The sequence below is a fragment of the Patella vulgata genome, chromosome 5 (assembly GCF_932274485.2).
Source record: "Patella vulgata chromosome 5, xgPatVulg1.2, whole genome shotgun sequence".
NCBI classification, from domain to species: Eukaryota; Metazoa; Mollusca; class Gastropoda; family Patellidae; genus Patella; species Patella vulgata.
Window position 1 is genome coordinate 20,756,540 of NC_065883.2, and position 19,202 is coordinate 20,775,741.

The 19,202-nt window shown below is 34.5% G+C and overlaps 1 protein-coding gene across 3 annotated transcripts; it reads left to right on the forward strand.

Annotated features, from left to right (window-relative positions):
* The first annotated feature begins 5,754 nt into the window (after nt 1-5,754).
* LOC126820537 (intraflagellar transport protein 43 homolog A) lies at nt 5,755-15,496 on the forward strand. 3 transcript variants are annotated; one of them, XM_056101025.1, is made up of 10 exons: nt 5,755-5,849; nt 5,917-5,968; nt 7,320-7,421; nt 9,113-9,189; nt 9,532-9,570; nt 12,458-12,510; nt 12,801-12,873; nt 13,364-13,439; nt 14,182-14,244; nt 15,297-15,496. In XM_056101025.1, the coding sequence occupies exons 1-10, from the start codon at nt 5,797-5,799 to the stop codon at nt 15,396-15,398; spliced, it is 690 nt and encodes a 229-aa protein (XP_055957000.1). In that variant the 5' UTR covers nt 5,755-5,796; the 3' UTR covers nt 15,399-15,496. The 3 variants fall into 3 exon arrangements, with proteins under 3 accessions (XP_055957000.1, XP_055957001.1, XP_050404516.1); XM_056101026.1 differs by lacking the exon at nt 9,532-9,570; XM_050548559.2 differs by having other exon boundaries at nt 5,791-5,968.
* The last annotated feature ends 3,706 nt before the right edge of the window (nt 15,497-19,202 follow it).

A 19,202-nucleotide genomic window follows, 5' to 3' on the forward strand; every position in this document is an offset into this window, starting at 1 on the left:
CCTCCGTGGAAGCCGACGTTAAAAATAAAGCTATTTCATATACTTTTTTTAAAGAACACGTCATCAAAAGCAAATAAAGGCAATACCTTTGAAAATAAAGATATTATTATTATTATCATATATTATAATAATAACTCAGATATTATCGGATTACCGGTACATTAAATTACCACTAAATGCCTATCGGTTATTTAAAGAGAATAAAATTTAGGGGTAGGTCAGATAATCCCTTGAAAGCAATGCTAATTGTTTGATATAATATGTAAAGCTAATACATTTTATATTACTAATATCTGTATAGGCTACAGCTTTAATTAACCATTACTTAGCTGTAAGTAAGATCCATGGTATTATAGTTTTATAACATATTAATCCACGTCAATATGCACTTAGACTGACTTTATAATATTTAAGAATATAAAATCAAAATAGATTCAATCTGATTAAAAATATGCCCATTGGCTTCTATTGACCCTATCCCATCTATATTGATTGAATAGGATGCTGAATATTGACAAATTTTCAATTGATCATATTATCTTTGTGCTGGTAAACGGAATTGATTCATTTTTGAACTGATATTTCGTTTACAGTTTACAATTATGTTGCTTGCAATGGATTAAAACCATGACAAATGGGTTATCTGCGGTCACAATCGACATATTGGGGTTTTTTTTTGCAATGGATTTAATAATAAAAATTACTCATATGATGATCAAAACTGTAATAGTTTAGAGTACAGGAAATGGATTAACTGCAGTCACCATCCATATTGTTGTTTGCTTTGGATTTAAAAAAAACAAAAAAACAATTCATATAACGATCATAGACTTTTTAGATACATTAAAATAGCTTAAGAGTCCGGGAAATGGGTTAACTGCGGTCACGATGTCCTAAGAATATGACTTCGTCATAAACATCCTGCATACTTGGAAGGCATATTAGAAACAATGTAGGCGTATAAAAAAAACAAAAATACTTCATACGAGGATCACAGACTTTAATAGTTCAGTGTCCACGAAATGGGTCAACTCCTGTCATGATGTCCTAGAATATGACCAAGCCATAAACATCCTGCATACATGTACTTGGAAGGCATGAAAACAAAATCTCTTAATATTATTGGTAACCAACAGTAAAATGCTAGTACTAAATATATGCGTATACATATGTAGCACATAAGTCATGTATTTAAATTTTAACACCTTATTCTAGTGGACAATTATAAACGTCTGTGTGTTATTTTTAAGTATTCTTCTACCGGGCAGTAAATTTCTCTGAAATCTTGAGAACGTGGTATTCAGTCTTGTTCGTAAGTGTTTTTAATATTATGTGGTTGGCCTCCGTGGATCTATTTATTAAATAGGAACTGTTATACGGATGGGACAAACAATAATCGATTATTTCTCAACGGATCGTCTTCGGGTTTTCATTTCGCTTGAATTGATTCAATTTAAGTATAAAAGATTTGCCAGTTTTTTTCATCATTTTTTCGACATTCAAGATGGCGTATCTCCGTCAATATTTGAGGTATCAAGTTGAAACTTGGTAGGAAATTAGGAATAAGGAACATATCGACGCCTTCGTAATGGCATAATCAAAAAAATTGTTACCGCTTCCGGAAATTACCGAGGCTTTCCGATTTTTCCAGAACATGAATAGTTCTCTCCATTTTAAAGATAAACCAAAAATGACATGTGGTGGTGTAAACCCCAGATATTATCTTTCATTTACAGAGACCGTTATAGTCGATAACATTTTCAACCGTTTGGCCGCCATATTGGATTTAAAAAAATCTTCAAATCGATATTCAGCAGCCATTTTGATTCCGATTTTCGAAAACTTGTTTTTGTTTTAAACCTACTCCAAATGACAACAATCATTTGGGAGCCGATTTTTGAATTTTGATTCCGTTTACTTCCGGTTTCACTTTGAATTTTCTTCCGACTTTTCAACTTCTATCTCGTGACCACCTTTTAATGACCTTTTCATATATGATGGTATCGACTAACAATTAATATCAATCAAAATGTTCGGTCTTAATTGGTATTGGATCCTACTATACTCAATAATGCATGGTGTAACTTGATTATTCTTCCTATAGTTGCACTGTAAATCTCAACATATTTACTGTTAGGAAACTACAATGGAAAAGCAGCAACCTGGCAGCAATCAGATGGATTATTGGTTGACAACAACCCCATTTGTCATTGGTGGCTGTCTATCTTATGATTGCAAACCTTAAACAGTACTTCATCATTTCTTCTTAGCAAATAAGAGCTTTTAAGAATATAAGAAGTTTGTTCAGTGAAATGACAGAAATTTTCGGGTAATGACATGGCGTGCACGAAACTAATCAGTAGTTCGATCTATTAGTTCTTCGAATGTTCTTAGCAGATAAGGGCTTTAAAGAATACTTGGTAATAGAAGTTTGATACAGTTGTTTAGGAAAATAAAGGAAATTTAGCGGATATATGATGTTATCTGTGCATTTCTTAGTTTAGGAATTCACACAGCTAGTTATGATTTTGTTGTATATACATATAATATCATATATAAAGTAAACATTATCAAATGGAACTGTATAACACATACTGAAGAGTTTATTGCACAAGTTATGGTATTTACAAAAATTATTGAGCTGCCAAGCAATGGCAATTGAAATATTTTGTAACAAATTTTTATTTTCCCAGTTTTCTCTGGAGACAGTTGCATTCAAGGAGAGGCTGTCTGCACCCATAACATACCATTTTGTGTTACATATTGAATTTAATTTTCTCTGTCAAGCTAAATATATCTGTGTCTTATTGAGTCTAATCAGTAACAATTAATGTCCATAAAACATGACAAGAAAAGATCACAATCAGAAGTTAAATGGGGTTTAATGTCCTACTTTTCTGTACCAATTGGGATATTAAATTTGTGGATAGAGAGAGAAATGGGGTTTAATGTCCACTTGAGACAAACTAGGTAATTTCAGGACTAACATAGGGGTCTTTAGCAGTGTGAGGAAACCAGGGCACACAGAGAAAACCCACGAGGTTGGACAAACGACCCTACTCCTTGTCACGTACAACTGGGGAATCGAAACAACGCCAGTTGACTCAATGACAGACCTTATGATTGAAAACGCACACGCTAACCATTCGACCATCCAACCCCCTTGATTTGTTGATATATGTAGGTTAAAGTTGAAGAATGTCTTTACCGTAGGAATATTTGATGTTAAATCCAATGGTAAGACTGTCTGTATAGGAATATTGACTCTTTTTATAACATTAATAACATTACAGGGGTAAATTCCTACAGCCACATGGCTACAGTTTAATTGTTACTCTATCAAACTATTTGTTGACCCAAAACTATATTTTGACTGGCTTAATTATTAAACTATATTTTCTGTGTCAGTTGGGAACTCAAATCAATAATAGGAGATAAAATATTGTTTATTCTATTTACAATTTCTATAAGACAAGTTGTTGAAAACTTATAATCAGCAATGCTCTTACTTATACATCTAAATCAAGAATAATGTCTCGTTCAAATTATGTTGATCTTGTACTAGAGGAAGTTTTTTTATGTTTTAAATTGTCTTTTTAAACCAACAGAATAATCAAATAATTTTGAATTATGGAAAACTCCATTCTTATCCAAAAGAAAGTAGAACCATTTTCCTTTAATCTTCATAGGAATCTGGACTCCTGACTCGTTCCGGGCACGTATACAGTTAATATGTTCAACTGGGATAATAAAACTCTTGTACTTTTTTGAAAATCCATATGTTGATATACCGACCCTCTTCCCTCCTTTCATTAACCAAAGCTGACGTATAGTTCGTGTTGGATACAGAACACTCACATTAAAGATTATATAACCTGAAAATAAAAGAAAAGCATTTTAAAGTTACAATTTCATATTTTTAAGTTATATTTTTAAAATGTATTAAAATAAAGCCCTAAAATAGATGGTAGCTATAGACAGTCCTACCTTGTTAAAGAATAATCCTATTAATCCTATAATTCCCTATTGCCAGTTGAGAAATAGGCAAAAATATCATTTTCAACTTCAAATCCAAAAGTTGAAGATAACTATTCCATGGTGGGGAATAAGAAAACAAGGCAGGTAATTGGGAGGTAACTGTGTTATTATTTCCGGTGTGAAGATTTTTAAGTGTGAGAAAGATAACCTATGATCGTATAATAGTGAGTTGACAACCTATTGAGCAAAAAACATAGAAATAATTATGTTTTGACTTTCTTAGAAAATATGAAATTGTAACTTTAATATGAAGGTAATTTGAGAATAACATTTGAGTTTTGTTGTGTATTAGTCAATGACAATGATATAAGAATATTTCCACCAATTTTTTAACATTATGCAATACACCTTGTGGGTGGCCTTACCAGAGGTAAGTTAAATGTTCAATGTACGTATGTTGTCAATACAGCTATAGCATTGGCAGTGGAACGGGCCAGATTACCTAGGAGGTGAGTGGAGACCCAGAGCTTGAAAAGAAAATAGAGGATTTTTAGGAATAACTTTATAGAATTATCAAAAAGTCCCATTTACACTATGTTGACATAACCCCTTCTATCTTTCGCTTCAGGCAGCATATGCATCTGGACTGCAAATATCCTAGAAAAATACATGCAAATATTTGCATTGCTCTAGATATTTGCTACCCTTATATAACCAGTAATAACCACTCCCTTTTATCATAAGTCATACATAATTCAATCAAATTTGGAAAATTAAATTGATTTTACCTAGAGAAAAAAATAACAAACTGAGCGCATTTTTATAATGCATTTGAAATGCATTGATGACACTTATCCATGAATCAGCAGGTATTTCAATTTTGGACGGTGACTTGTCTTCTTTGAAATTTTGATAAACGAATAATGCCAAATATCCCCAAAACACAAACTGTCCTATCCCAAAGTATGGTACAAATTTTAAAAAAGTTTTATTTTCATTTGAATAAATCAGCACGTTTTTCGGTACGTTAGAGTTTATTTCATATGGCCGCGTAGGCTTTGTGGTGTAGTATGATAATATTTTCCTGTAACCGTTTTGGTACCTTGAACAATAACCGATCTGATAACCGAATACTATTCGACTACAAGTGAAACCAGTTTGGGTAGTAGAACTAGAACTAAATAAAAGTCTTTTGGGGGTCAATTGCACAGATTGTGATAGAATACGCGTCAAGTGATGTACATGTAAGTGAGTTTTTAAAAAGGGTAATGTCACTTTTAATGCCATAATTGTCTATTAAATAACAAACAATAAGTTTAACAAACACAGTTCCAAACTTTCCAGTTACTGTTATCTGAATAAACACCTCAAAACAAGTTCCATAATAAGTGACCAAATTTTACGTCACTGTTTTTAGCAAAACGCAACGGGAAATGAAAACTCTAAATCTTATGTAAAATTTGATTAATTTGAAATTATGTTGGTGCAAATAAAATGTATTAGTGCATCTCTAAATAAATTTTACATAACATTCCAAAAGTAATATTTAGAGTATTTCGTTCCGTTTCCCACATATGGCAGTTTTAAATATCTACAAAACCGTCATCTTTATTAACTTCATTTGTAAAGATTATGGGAGAAATTAGGGAATATATACATTATTAGAATTATATTTTATCTTTAATACATCTTTAACAGTAATGTAACCAATACGTTAAACCATTTATATAGACAATCTATTTTCAATTACATTATTTAAATATTTCACATGAAATAAGAGGTCTGATAGAGATATATTCATTGCGTAAAAATCCAAAAATGAATGATCCCCATGGGACATTCCTCTGCAAGAAGACTGTAAACAAACAAATCACTGAAAAGGTGAAAGAAAATTGAATTCTGTTTTCGTGAGACAGAAAAAGCAAGTGGTCATTTACGCAGCAAGAAAATGGAAGAGGAAACATTTGATTTAGGGCAAACAAAAGCGAGGGTAACTATGAATTAAATTATCTTACACTAGTTACAGTTAATCTGGATGGATAATCAAGTAATTCTGTAATTAAATATATGATTTCATTTGAAAACGCACAAGCAACTTTTTTGCTGAATGGTTTCAAACGAACAAGCAAAAAGTGGATACTGAAGAACTTGTGATGTAACAATAAATTTAATATGTAGCAGGTATTGGCTGAGTAGAGTGAAGCTGGTGTGATAGTTGTTATATAAAACCTTCATAATTAAAATTAAGTTTCTCAACTCAAGTGACACAAAACAAATGATTTTAAATAATTTTCTGTTTCTGAATTGATTTTAATTTAGATCTAAATTGTATGATTAATTTTGTTTAAAAAAAAAAGAACAAAAAAGTGTGAGAATTATTTTTATTTGCGTCAAGAATATATGATGTCATTGATAACACACGTCACAGAAATATTTACACGAGACGCGAAGAGAGATTTGGTAAGTTGACATGCGCATTACCAGCTTTGCCCAGTGTATCTGGTTCCAGTTTGAATTGTTTTAATCAACACTGTGGGTGATAGTTTTAGTTACGCTCTTGTGTTACTGGAAAAGAGCTTTTTACAAGCCCCACGCCTCGCGGGAAGCTTTAGAGCTTGGCTCTGTATTACTATTAGTTATTTTCAGAACAGTCTCTTCGTGTACATTGCCTTCAACTTTTATGAATGAATGAATGACTGGGTGTTTAAGGTTAGGAATGTTATTTGTTAAGTTGGCCAATTATCACCTTCAATTAGGATTATATTTTCACACAGTAGTTAATGGGAGTGTGGTATTATGTCAAATATATAGGGTTCATATATACAAGATTTAATGGGGTATGTTTATTTTTTTAATATAGGCCCCCTACAGTCCCTGCTTAAATCTGGGCCTGCTTAAACATGCATTATGCAAGAGCAAAATCTGCTTATTACAAGTCTTTCTTTAGGCCTGAAATGTTATCTAAATTATCAATTAGACATTAATTAACTTATCCAGACCATAATAAACTCTCGATGTCAAGGCTAGCCTTCGATGTTGGCTGGATTAGATTCCTATATGCCGCTAACGGCCGTTGATAATTAAATCAGAAAAAGTGGATAATCGTGACTATGCTCTTTATATTAATGATTTTAGTAATGATGACCGAGACTATGCAAAAATTTCACCCGCTTCTTTCTCGTCTCATAGTGGATCAATTTGACTGAAATTTTCAGCAAATTACCTTTACACTATCTAGTTTTTAACTATTATAGCGAGAACTGCCATCTCTTTATCTTATCTCCCATAATGTATCTTTAATTACTCCACAACAGTATTAATTTCTTTTCACTTTTCAACAGAATGCAAAGCAGGGTCGACGGGCCAGAAACAGAAAAGAACCAACCCAAGTCGATGAAGATGAGACACAAGAAGAGCAGATGCCTCCAATTTCAAGTGATAACGTAATAAGTTAAAACTCATTCTACTGCTACTTGTGCCCAATAGACAATTAATCTTAAATTGTTTGAGAAATGGGTTCTGATTACATACAATCCAATTTGAATATTTGTGATTAGTGCTGGCGATATATCGATGTATCATGATTCACCTTCTCGTGATTTACATATTGAATCGAGAGATGCTGAATCGATGTATCGTCATTTTTTTTTTTAAATTTTGTCGCTTCAGTACGTAACCTGTCACTCTTAATTATCCATGTCACACATTATCAATAAGTACACACACACTCTTAAATTGTTTTGGTCCTTATTTTGATCTACATCAATATCATGTTATAAAACAGTTTTTCAACATTGGCAGGACTAAAAATATCAATTATTCATTTATCCTGTTGTTTTTTGGTAAATATTGACCTGGTTATGAATTGTGATACAAATCGTATTGTAGCACCAGAATCGCAATACATATTGTATTGTGACTGCAGTGGCAATATCCAGCACTATTTCTGATACAGTTCTCTAGACCTAGCTAAATCAAGACAAATCCAAAATTAAATTTTTACCATCTAACACAGATTGCTGATGCCTCTTTACAACTATAATTTGGCTCAACTCAAATAAATATATATTCCAATCACACCTTTTAATGTCATAATTGTAGACTGCCCAATCAATGTTCCCTGCAGCATTTCTAACTCAACAAGAAAATTGCTGCTTACTGCATTTGAACAGTGCAATATTTATGTCAAATTTAAAACGGATCAGATAGCCAAACAGAACAGGTATATAATCAAATGAAATGAAATGGGGTTTAACGTCCTACTGTTCTGCTCCTATGCTGGGCTAATGAAGACGGGCATACGTCATACAGTGTGCTATGAGGGAAATTTTGCCCGGGCAGCGGCACTATCGCCTACTCTTATATCGAATTCCAACTGCCAAGGGATCTTTTATGTGCATTCCAATGTATCACAGGACCTCGGTTTTTCGCCTCATTCACAGGACTAGACAGCTGTCCTTGTTAGGCCCTCCATCCTGCATCACTGACAAGGGGGAACTACGCCGGAAAATCTGGATGAACTTTCTCGGCCAATGCAGGGATCGAACACCCGACCTCCAGGCTAGCGAGTCAGCGCCTTAGCCACGTGATCCCCAGGTATATAATCGCTTGGCAGCCAATATCACTGATTGTCTGCGATGTCACCTTGGTGAAAGCAGACGTTAGATAAAACTATTTTACACACACAATATCACTTAGAGCATTTAGTTTTAGACTACCTGGGTTTTTTTAATACATTTCACCAATGTGGTTACTTGTATAGTTAAATTTTACTTCAATATGCTTATACTCATATTTCTTGTAACATATAGCAGATCATGGCCCATGCTGGCGTTACACAGAGGTTTCTCTGGGGTTTTTTCCTGATTGTTTTGAAATTTGAGTGAAGCCTGTGTCACTACAGGCCCGGGTCTATATAGTGCAGTGGACGCTTACGGCTAGCCCCTGGATCCATTCACTTTATTTGAATTGTTTGTTTGTTTGTGATTTCTGCATAATTTTTCTTGTCCATATATTTGGTTTTTGTGTAAATTATGTGTTTTGCAGTCCCCCTGCACTTACTATTAGTGACTCTTGTGAAGTTGTGTTCTGTAAAAGTTTGTTCGAATATACCTTAGATATTTTCTTTTTCTAGTTAGAAACTTCTGGTCCTCCTGGTAGACCAGCTAAAGCTGTATCAGGTTGGGGAGAGGAAACACCCAGACGTCCACGGTAAAAAAAAATTATATTTATTTCTTGTAATGTAACTTATAAAACGATTGTTGACTGGATTTAACATCAAGTTGAATTAAATATGATAAAAACCGTAAACATATTATGGGGAGCTTTTTCAGTTGCATGAAGATTTGATTTGTGTTTTTATTATATATGCATGAATCGATGACCCTCCATTTAATAATACTAACTATTCTACAGTGTTGCTGAATGGAGTAATGTAATTGTAAATATTAATACCATAATACCAGTACACTAAAAGCATGACTGTATGTCAAACCTTGACATATAATATCTAAATGTATATATATATATATACCTTTAATCCCCATTCTACAGAACACGTCAACTAGGAGAAGGGCTTGAGGTCTATGAAGAGTGAGTTAAAAATATATTATCACTGAGTTTAGAAATCTATCATTTTGCTACTCTATATCATATTAATAGCTTGTTTTATTTCGATTTTTTAAAATATCTTTCATTTTGTCATTAAAGATGGGTTCCCGCGTACAAACTGGGTGATTTAATGGTTTAATTTGTCATAATTATGCTTCAAATCCTTCTCAAACATTGTAATTGCGAAGGAATGCCCTGCTATTAAAATTCGATCAAACCAGGTCATGTTTTCGTCACATCTTGGGAGTCAGAGGAGAAATCATTGCATACATAAGACGATGTTGTCTTTAATCGCTTACTATTTATTACAAATATCGAATCCTAATTAAATTCTCGGATTATCCACTACCCGCGTCTTTTTCCGTCATTTTTATCTCAGAAAGTATTGTACGTCTAACTCTTCATAAAGTTTATCAACTTGTACATCAAGCGCTCAATGTTCGCTTGTGACCTTTGACATCGTGCGTGCAGAAGGTCATAATCGTCGGGCTGTTTATTAGGGGAACCCTTACATTTTTGTCCTGTATACGCTCCATGAGTGTTTTTTGTGGAATCCAGTATTTTTCTAGTAAGATTGGATATCTCTACTTTCCATATATACCAAAATTGCCATACTTTTATTGGAAATAACCACCCGATAAATACTTTTCTGGGAACCCATCTTTAATTCTTAGCCCTTTCAGTGTGACATTTATACCTTACTTTTATTATTTTTATTTGGCATGTTGAGATTTATGTTTGTTGTAGTGTAGTGTAAGATTTGATCAATTGGAAAACTTTACGGAACTAAACCTCTTTGATTTAGGTTGAAATAGAATGTTAACCTCCAAGGGGTGATCTGACGTGTTTGGATTAGTAATGGGACATGATTTATACTATTAATTTGTTTCGAAATATTAAAGGGGCATTATGTAAGATTTAGATAAAGAGTTGGCCATTCTCGCTTTAATATTTCAAAAAATACATGTAGATTATATATAATGCAAAATGAATATATTGTAAATTTCATTCAAATTACTTTATTTTGAGCAAAGTTATCAATGGTTGTAGTTTTGACAAGATGTATGCATTGACCACTGTACTGGTCATTTGAGTCTTAGTCTTGCCTCTCCATGTTTGAATGAAATCATTAAATGGCCGAACTATTCTAATCTACTGAAAATTGGTGCCATCAGATGGCAACGAGAGTTGATTATGGTCTTGTCATGTTAAATAATCATTAAATGGCTGAACTGTTCTAATTACTTAAAATTAGTGCCTTCCGCTGGCATCAAGAGTTGATTATGGTCTTGTCATGTTAATAAATGTCTAATTAACATTTAAGGCCCAAAGAAAGACCTGTAATAGGCAGATTTAGCTCTTACATAATGCCTGTTTAAGTGGAAGTCAATTTGTTTACTGATTTAAGTTTCATTTTTGGCTTAATCAGTAATATTTCAACATTGACATTTTAATTATTACCAAAATCCAAGAGGTTTACTTATATTAAGTTTGAAATATATATATATGTATCAAGTACATCCATGTTTAGGGATTAGGGATGGGAGATTTAGTTATATGAATACATGTATAAATACAGATGTAGAAAAATTGGATTATAAAATAACTGATTGACAACGTTTAATATAAAAATAGCTGACTGTTTACATGAGAAAGTCAGTTTAGAAATGTGTAATATACTTTAAAATAGTGTGCATAACAGAAATAATTGTTTCTGTTCTGTGACATGGGAGTGACATATAATCATTAAATTAATGTGTGCACTTATGCATACAGCATTGTTATGCCAGCTGCCATTATAATCTACACAATTGTGATCACCCATACAATAGAAAGATGTAAAATGAACTTCACAGAAAATCTCAGGCAAAAATTAGACTTTTGAATAGATGGTTTGTATATAATTTCTAGTCACGGTTATGCATTAAGGATCTTCGTTCTTAAGGAAATATATCTTTAATAAGTAGTTAGATTTTTTTAAAAGCATTCTGCTAGATAGAAAGTGTGTTGTATTTAATTAGTCAAGTGTGTTAATACTACATTATTTATCCATATTACTTTTCCAAAATGGAATAACTTTTTTTTTTCAAAAGCATTCATTAATTCTTTACAAGTTTCTCACAAACATAATTTGTAAAAGCATCCATGATGAAAATGGTTTTGTCTCTGGTATCCATAGAAAGTTACCTTAGATCATTAATAAGGTGTGTTTTGAAAATTATGTTTGGTAATATTTAGTAAGCAACTTTTAGAGCATTATTAATGTAGTTATATTTCTTTACATCCATAGAACATTTTCTGAAATATCTGAAGCACAATTAATTTTTTGTTTTCCGTATGTCTATTTTGTTTCGTCTCCTGTATATCCATCTGCAGTGTTATGATGTATTGTTATTTCACAGCATAAATTCTCTCTCTCACAGAATCTCTTCCAAAGGGTCAGAGACTTCACAGAGATGCTATCTTATGCACTCAATTTTTAGTTTAAGACTCTTCACAATAATTTTGAAAATTGCTGGTAATATCAGAACAATATAATCAGTGAACTTGAAGGAACATTGAAGTTTTATTAATAAGTGCAACAAACCTTTATGGCTAAGTTTAAGGGGTTTATTTCAAGGTTTGTAATTCATTGAGAACAAATTCAGTAAGTAATATTCTGACTTTTTGAAAGGACAAAGCTTTTGCAACAGGACAATAAAACCCTCCAAAAAACCCAATGACATCAGCTGATCTATGATTATTGAAACACATATTATTTATTTGTAGAGTTGGTCTGTTTTACCAGAATGTAAGGAACATACTATTACTTAAATAGCTAATATCATGAAAATCATTAGTAATTTAGATCCATTTTGTAATATTTCAGTGAGAGATTACGACCTAGAAGTCCTGCAATTGATAATGATGAATCTGATAACGGTTAGTAATATTCAATGTGATTTTACCTCACCCAGCAGACAGTAATATATATGAACTTGCAGATAATGTTTAGTCCACATTTCTGTTTAATATGTGATATATTAGAACTTTTTAGAAGCCATTTTATATACGAATAATACATATATTATAAAACCTCTCAAATTGTTATAAATTGTATGTCATTATACTTATTAGTCCGCATTTCTATTTAATATGTGATTCATTAGAACTTTTAAGAGGTTATTTTATGTACGAATAATACATGTATTGTATGTCATTATACTCATCAGATATACCAATAATACCGGAGTTAGAAGACCAACAAGATGAAGATATGACATCAGCTGTAGCTTCGGCACCAAAGTTAGTTCCTGTTATTTTATCTTGTTCAGAGTTGTTTACATAAAGTTACTGGCTCCCATTAAAGATTTGAATGCTTTTTAAAACCTGATCCATTGCACAGATTTACTAGATCAACATTTTGAAATTTCACTATGAATTCCAAACTTTCAGATAAATCGCTCTGCTTAACGTCACAATATTTTAGATAAATAAAATGAAATGAAATGGGGTCTAACATCTTACTTTCTGCACCAACAAATTAAAGCTAATGAAGACAGGCATACGCTATGCACTGTGTTATTAGGACATTTAGACTTGACAGAGCCTCTGTGGCCTACTCTTACTGTCATTTCAAAATGTAAGGGGATCTGTCATGAGAATGGAAAATCCCAAGGAACTTTTTCCAGTTTTGTGACTCACTCAGCCCCCATGGCTCCCTATGCCCTATATGTATTGATTTGGATGAATGTTATTAATTATCTAAATCATTGCTGATGTTTTGATATTTCAGTGTAGCTGTAAATCGTGTGGCAACATTCCGTGAACTTGATGATGATTTATTACGACAGGCAGCTTTCCTTACTTTAGTAAGTTTAGTTTTACTCATCATACATTCCATTACAAATCCTAATTTCTCAAGCAGCGATGTCTCTGGCAAATTGTCTTATTAGCATGGATAATATAATGTTTATATGTAAGACAAAACCATGTAGACAATTTGAAATTTTTAAAATGGAAAGCAATGACAAGCTTTTGACAAAATTATCCTCTGCCATCAGAATTTATTGCAGGATTCTAATTGGTTGTATGTGGGCTGGATTATGCCCATCATGTTTTTGATCATAATGTAAATAATTCCCCTTTAGAAAATGCTTGTTAGTCATCCCAGGAATACAATGATAATTTGTTAGTCATCCCAGAAATACAGTGATAATTTCTTAGTCTAAAGAGAGAAAGAGAGAGAAATAGGGTTTAATGTCCATTCGACAAATACTAGGTCATTTCGGGACTAACAGATGGTTCAATTTTATTTCAATAGTTCGCTTGCGTTCAGGGGTCTTTAGCTGTGGGAGGAAACTGAAGTACCTGGAGAAAACCCATGAGGTTGGACAGGCGACCCTGCTCCTGGTCACACTCAAGCAGGGAATCAAAACCATGCCACTTGATTCAATGACAGACCTGGTGATCTAACGCGCATGCGTTAACCATTCAGCCAATCAATCCCCCTTCAGTTTCTCAGGTGATGACACAGATTAGTTTTTCTAGGCATACAAGCTGATCAAAATAATTGAGAAAGTGAAATTGTTATTAAATGATTTTTACTTACAGGATAATGAAATTGATTTAAAACTTTTAACCAAATCTTTATCACCCAAAGAAGACCTTATTGAGGTAATACTTTTTTTTTTCTGTCAGTCCGACTTTGCTACACATCTTTGGTGCGTCAGTCAAATGTTTCCTGTGATTCCTCTACACACTACAGTTCTTGTTAGTTTTCAAATTCACAGAGATTATTCATTAGGGGATAATGAAGAACCGTGTTGAAAGTCAAAATATTATCTCCTGATTTACATTCAGGGATATAAATATGATACAAAGCAAATTTTTCGTATAATTTTTTTATAGTTTAAACTTATTTCATTACATCAACATTTCAATGTACAATACAAAAGTTATAACAACTTATAAACGTCTTCTCCTTATAAATACGTAATTAATTGACGAGAATATTTCAATTTGTTGATTAGGATATTAATGGAATTTTGTGATTGTGTTTTCAAGAGAATTTTTTAAAACTCATTAAAGCTGTGGCAGAAGTAAGAACCTTCAAATACAAAAGTTTTTTCGGATTGTAAGCTTCTGAACATGATACATACAGTAAAACATTATCTATGGAATTTATTAAAACTTGGTGATAATGTTCATAGGGTCCCAATGTGGTACCTTATAGAAATTCAGAATTTTTTAAAGATATATTTGAGAGTTATCACCTGTTTGCTTTCAAATTCATGAAATCTTGTGAAAGCGATACAAGGTAGATTTCTCGAAAGTATTATTTAAACTTGATGGGTTTACTCATTGTCACATAAGAAAAACCTCTATCAAATTTCGAAAGTAAATTTGTTATGGCCTCTGAGAGTCGTTAATTTCTATTGTGTGGGTAAATATTCTGCCTACAATCATGCCAAAAATCATATCACAGTGGCATGTTTTCATTGCATTTCTGTATAAATAGAATTGATAACTTCATAGTTTCTAGAAATCTAAAAATGCGTCAAAAACAGTTCATAAATTGATGGTTTTAATTGGTTCGTTAATTTAGAACACCCAAATAGTAAAATGAAAATTAATTATCTTTTTAAGCTTAAAATAAGCTAAATATAGTATTGATTTTGATTCTATTTTATGTTGCATTGAAATATTTTTGCTTTGTTTGCTCTTAGGATGATAAACCATGGGACTGGGATAGATTATTTACAGAAGTTACATCAGACCTCATAACAGAATGGGAGAAAAATGAAAGCACAGAAGCAAAAGAGGAATAACTCTGATAATTTTATTTAATATATTTATTTATATCTTCATGGTATACACATATCCGTCCGTTTGTTTCATGTTTTAATATTAAACACTATCACATCAATATATCTTAATTTATTTATTCCTGGAGGGGTTGGCGCCAATATTCTTTTGATCTGCAAACAGAAAGAAAATTAACTAACACTGCATGATACGTCCACATTCCTGCTTTGATTTAAATGGCATAATATATACCAAGTTTCAAGCAGGTAGCAGGTCATTCAAAAATTGTGACCTTTAGGTGATTCAGAAGATTTAGGAATCTGGGATCATAACTACCTAACGTGTTAGGTCATGTAGGAGCCACGGTGGCTAGGTGGTTAAGACGCTGGCTGGAGGTTGAGTGTTCGATCCCTGCATTGGCCGAGAAAGTTCATCCAGATTTTCCGACATGGTTTCCCCTTGTCAGTAGTGCAGAATGGAGGGGCTGACAAGGACAGATGTCTAGTCCTTCAGATGAGACGAAAAACTGAGGTCCCGTGTATATATTGGAATGCATGTAAAAGATCTCCTGGCAGTTGGAATTCGATATAAGAGTAGGCGATAGTGCTGCTGCCCTGGCAAAATTTCCCTCATAGCACACTGTATGGCGTATGCCCGTCTTCATTAGCCCAGTATATGAGCAGAACAGTAGGACGTTAAACCCCATTTCATTTCATTTCATTTAGGTCATGTAGACCAAAATCAGGGGGAATCATCCTTCGAGCAAAATGGTTAAGTATGCAGAGGTTCAAATTGATGGGGGATCACGGTGGCTAAGTGGGTAAGACACTGGCTCGCTAGCCTTGAGGTCGGGTGTTCAATCCCTGCATGGGCCACAAAAATTCATCGGGATTTTCCGACGTGGTTCCCACCGTGTCAGTGATGCAGGACGGAGGGCCTGAAAAGGACAACTGTCTAGTCATTCAGATGGGATGAAAACCGAGGTCCCGTGTACACATTGGCGTGCACGTAAAAGATCCCTTGACAGTTGGAATTCGATTCAAGAGTAGGATGTTGACCCCATTTCATTTCATTTCAAATTGATCCATTCAAAATAGTGGCCTGTAGAGGATAGTCTGTCATTGAGTCGACTGGCGTGGTTTCGAATCCCCGGTTGTACGTGACAAGGAGTAGGGTCGCCTGTCCAACCTCGTGGGTTTTCTCTGGGTCCTCCGGTTTCCTCCCACTGCTAAAGACCCCTAGCGCAAGCGAATTATTGAAATAAAATTAAACCATATGTTAGACCGGAAATGACCTAGTTTGTGTCGAGTGAATGTTAAACCCCATTTCTCTCTCTCTCTGTAGAGGAATCACAAGATTTGGGATTCAGGGGCCATAACTCTGTAAGTAACAAATTCAATGCACATAAACTTTAGCGCATAACTATTATATATTGCTAGACTATTCATCTGTTTCAATATGAATCTAAACTTCATATTTATATTCAGTATTTTAGAAAATGTTTTTAAACCCATTCCATTTTGATAAAGTGATTTTTATACACCCAACTGATGTTGGCCTGTCTGTCGTGCACAAGATCATGTGAAGACTTCACAGACTACATTTAACATACTAACTTAAAAATTGTATATATACTATTCAAAAAAAGTAGGGGATATTTGATTTTGGGGGCATAATACTAAAATATGCAAATGACTACGAAAAAAGTCACTATAGAACCTAACAGAAGAAACATTTCCAGTTACATGTGACGCCCAAACGCATCAATAGCTACCGCATGGAATGCAGGTGATGCTTGGGATCATCATGGGGGTCCAACCCAAGATTTGCACGACTCTGACTTTGAATGTTACAGTCATTGTGGCATTGAATTCCAGGGTGGAAACATCAGTTTAATTGTTTTAGTGACCAGAAAACAAATTTTGATATGCATCGGCTTACCCAAAATGAAAGGTTACGTGCCCTTGGCATGCTACAGATCGGCACAACACAGGCGGTTGTGGCGCGGACGATGAATGTTTCTCAGTCTGTCATAAGCAGGCTATGGTCCAGATACCGTGATACACAATCTGTACAGGACAGACCACGCTCAGGTCGACCAAGGGCGACAACTCAAGCCCAGGATCGATTTATCCGTACCTTGGCCTTGAGAAATCGTGTCATCAAAGCAAATCAGATCAGCGCTCGTCTTCAAACAGACACTGGTGTGAGAGTGAGTGGCCAGACGATTCGGAATCGACTGCATAGGGGTCACCTTCGCGCCCGACGTCCTCGCGTGATCCCTTGTTTGAGAGATCATCACATTCAGCCAAGACGTCGTTGGTGTAGGGATCGTCAACACTGGGATAATCGACGCTGGAGCAATGTGATGTTTTCAGATGAGTCAAGGTTCACTGTTGATTTTTTGGACAGACGTAGGAGGGTGTGGCGTCGTCGAAACGAGCGCTTCCAAGACGTTAACGTCATCAGACATGATCGATTTGGGGGTGGTTCTGTTATGGTGTGGGGAGGCATCACTGTTGCTGGAAGAACGGCTTTACATGTTGTTGCAGGGCGTGTTACAGGCCAGTACTACCGGGACAACATCTTGGCAGTCCATGTTGTGCCGTTCGCACGACGTCATGGCCGCCGTTTCATCTTCCAGGATGACAACGCAAGATGTCACAATGCCAGGATCGTTACAGGTTACCTCCAACAACAGAACATCACCACATTACCTTGGCCAGCACTGAGTCCCGACCTCTCCCCCATCGAGCATGTCTGGGACATGCTTGGACAGAGGTTATGTCAACGTCAACAACGTCCTGCCAATGTCCAAGAACTTGCTGCTGCGTTGCAACAGGAATGGGACAATCTGGACCAAAATGACCTTAGACGTCTCATTAGGAGTATGCCACGTCGGATCAATGCTTGTTTGGCAAACAGAGGAGGATTTACCCGTTACTGACTTGGTTGTGATGCTGTGGTAACTTTGCTGTTTGACCCCGGGTATCATTTTACCCTTATAATGGTCAGTCTGTGCCTTACTTAGTCTAACGATCATTTGGAATAAATCGATGAATGTGAACTTCATTTCATTTTGTCATTTGTTTCTTCGTCAGTTTCATTAGGTGACTTTAATAACAATCGATACCCGGCATCTCCACCATGTGTATTGGGATCCATTAAACCGGTCATCAATTCCGATGCTATCGGATTGAGCAAACTCGCTAAAGCAAAATAATTAACAGAGCCATTGTGCAGTTCACCCACACACCAGAAGGTGTGGGACCCGAAGGTCAAGGTCCTTTATTAACCGGAAATAACTCTAATACAAAAGAATGAACAAAAGGGAAATAACTCCAATATTGTTAGAGTAAACTAGTAATTATACGACAATATGAACTTTCCAAGTTATTGCCCTTGATCATTTTGTAGAATCTTGTGAACAATCTAGCAAAAAAAAGTTATCATCCGATCTGCTTGAAATGTGTATGCATTATTCAGATTAGTGAAACAAGAAAGGCTTATGATATCTAGCGTTATAGCCCTTGTGAATGCATTAACAGCGAAAGTCATCCTCAGATGTACTTTAAATTTTTGTGGTTTTAATTACTGCAATGTATAACAAGTACAATCATTTCTGAGTTATTGCCCATACTTGTTTATGCCAAAGAATCGCCAATGATGTATTAGAGTTTAAATATTTTGCTTTTTATTCACAGTGCAGTTTCATTGCCTGGACACCTATCTTAATAACAGACAAACAATATTTGCTGTGTGGATATCTCCATTGTAATAGATATGCAAGATGAAAGCTTCCAGGCTTTAAATAAACACACGCAACC

What these genes read in the sequence shown, in the direction of transcription:
- LOC126820537 (XM_056101025.1), top strand. Translation starts at nt 5,797, where the DNA reads ATGAATGATCCCCATGGGACATTCCTCTGCAAGAAGACTGTAAACAAA. An exon ending in CTCCAATTTCAAGTGATAAC is followed by an intron (nt 7,422 to 9,112) that starts GTAATAAGTTAA and finishes TTCTTTTTCTAG; the next exon opens with TTAGAAACTTCTGGTCCTCC. An exon ending in CCAAAGAAGACCTTATTGAG is followed by an intron (nt 14,245 to 15,296) that starts GTAATACTTTTT and finishes GTTTGCTCTTAG; the next exon opens with GATGATAAACCATGGGACTG.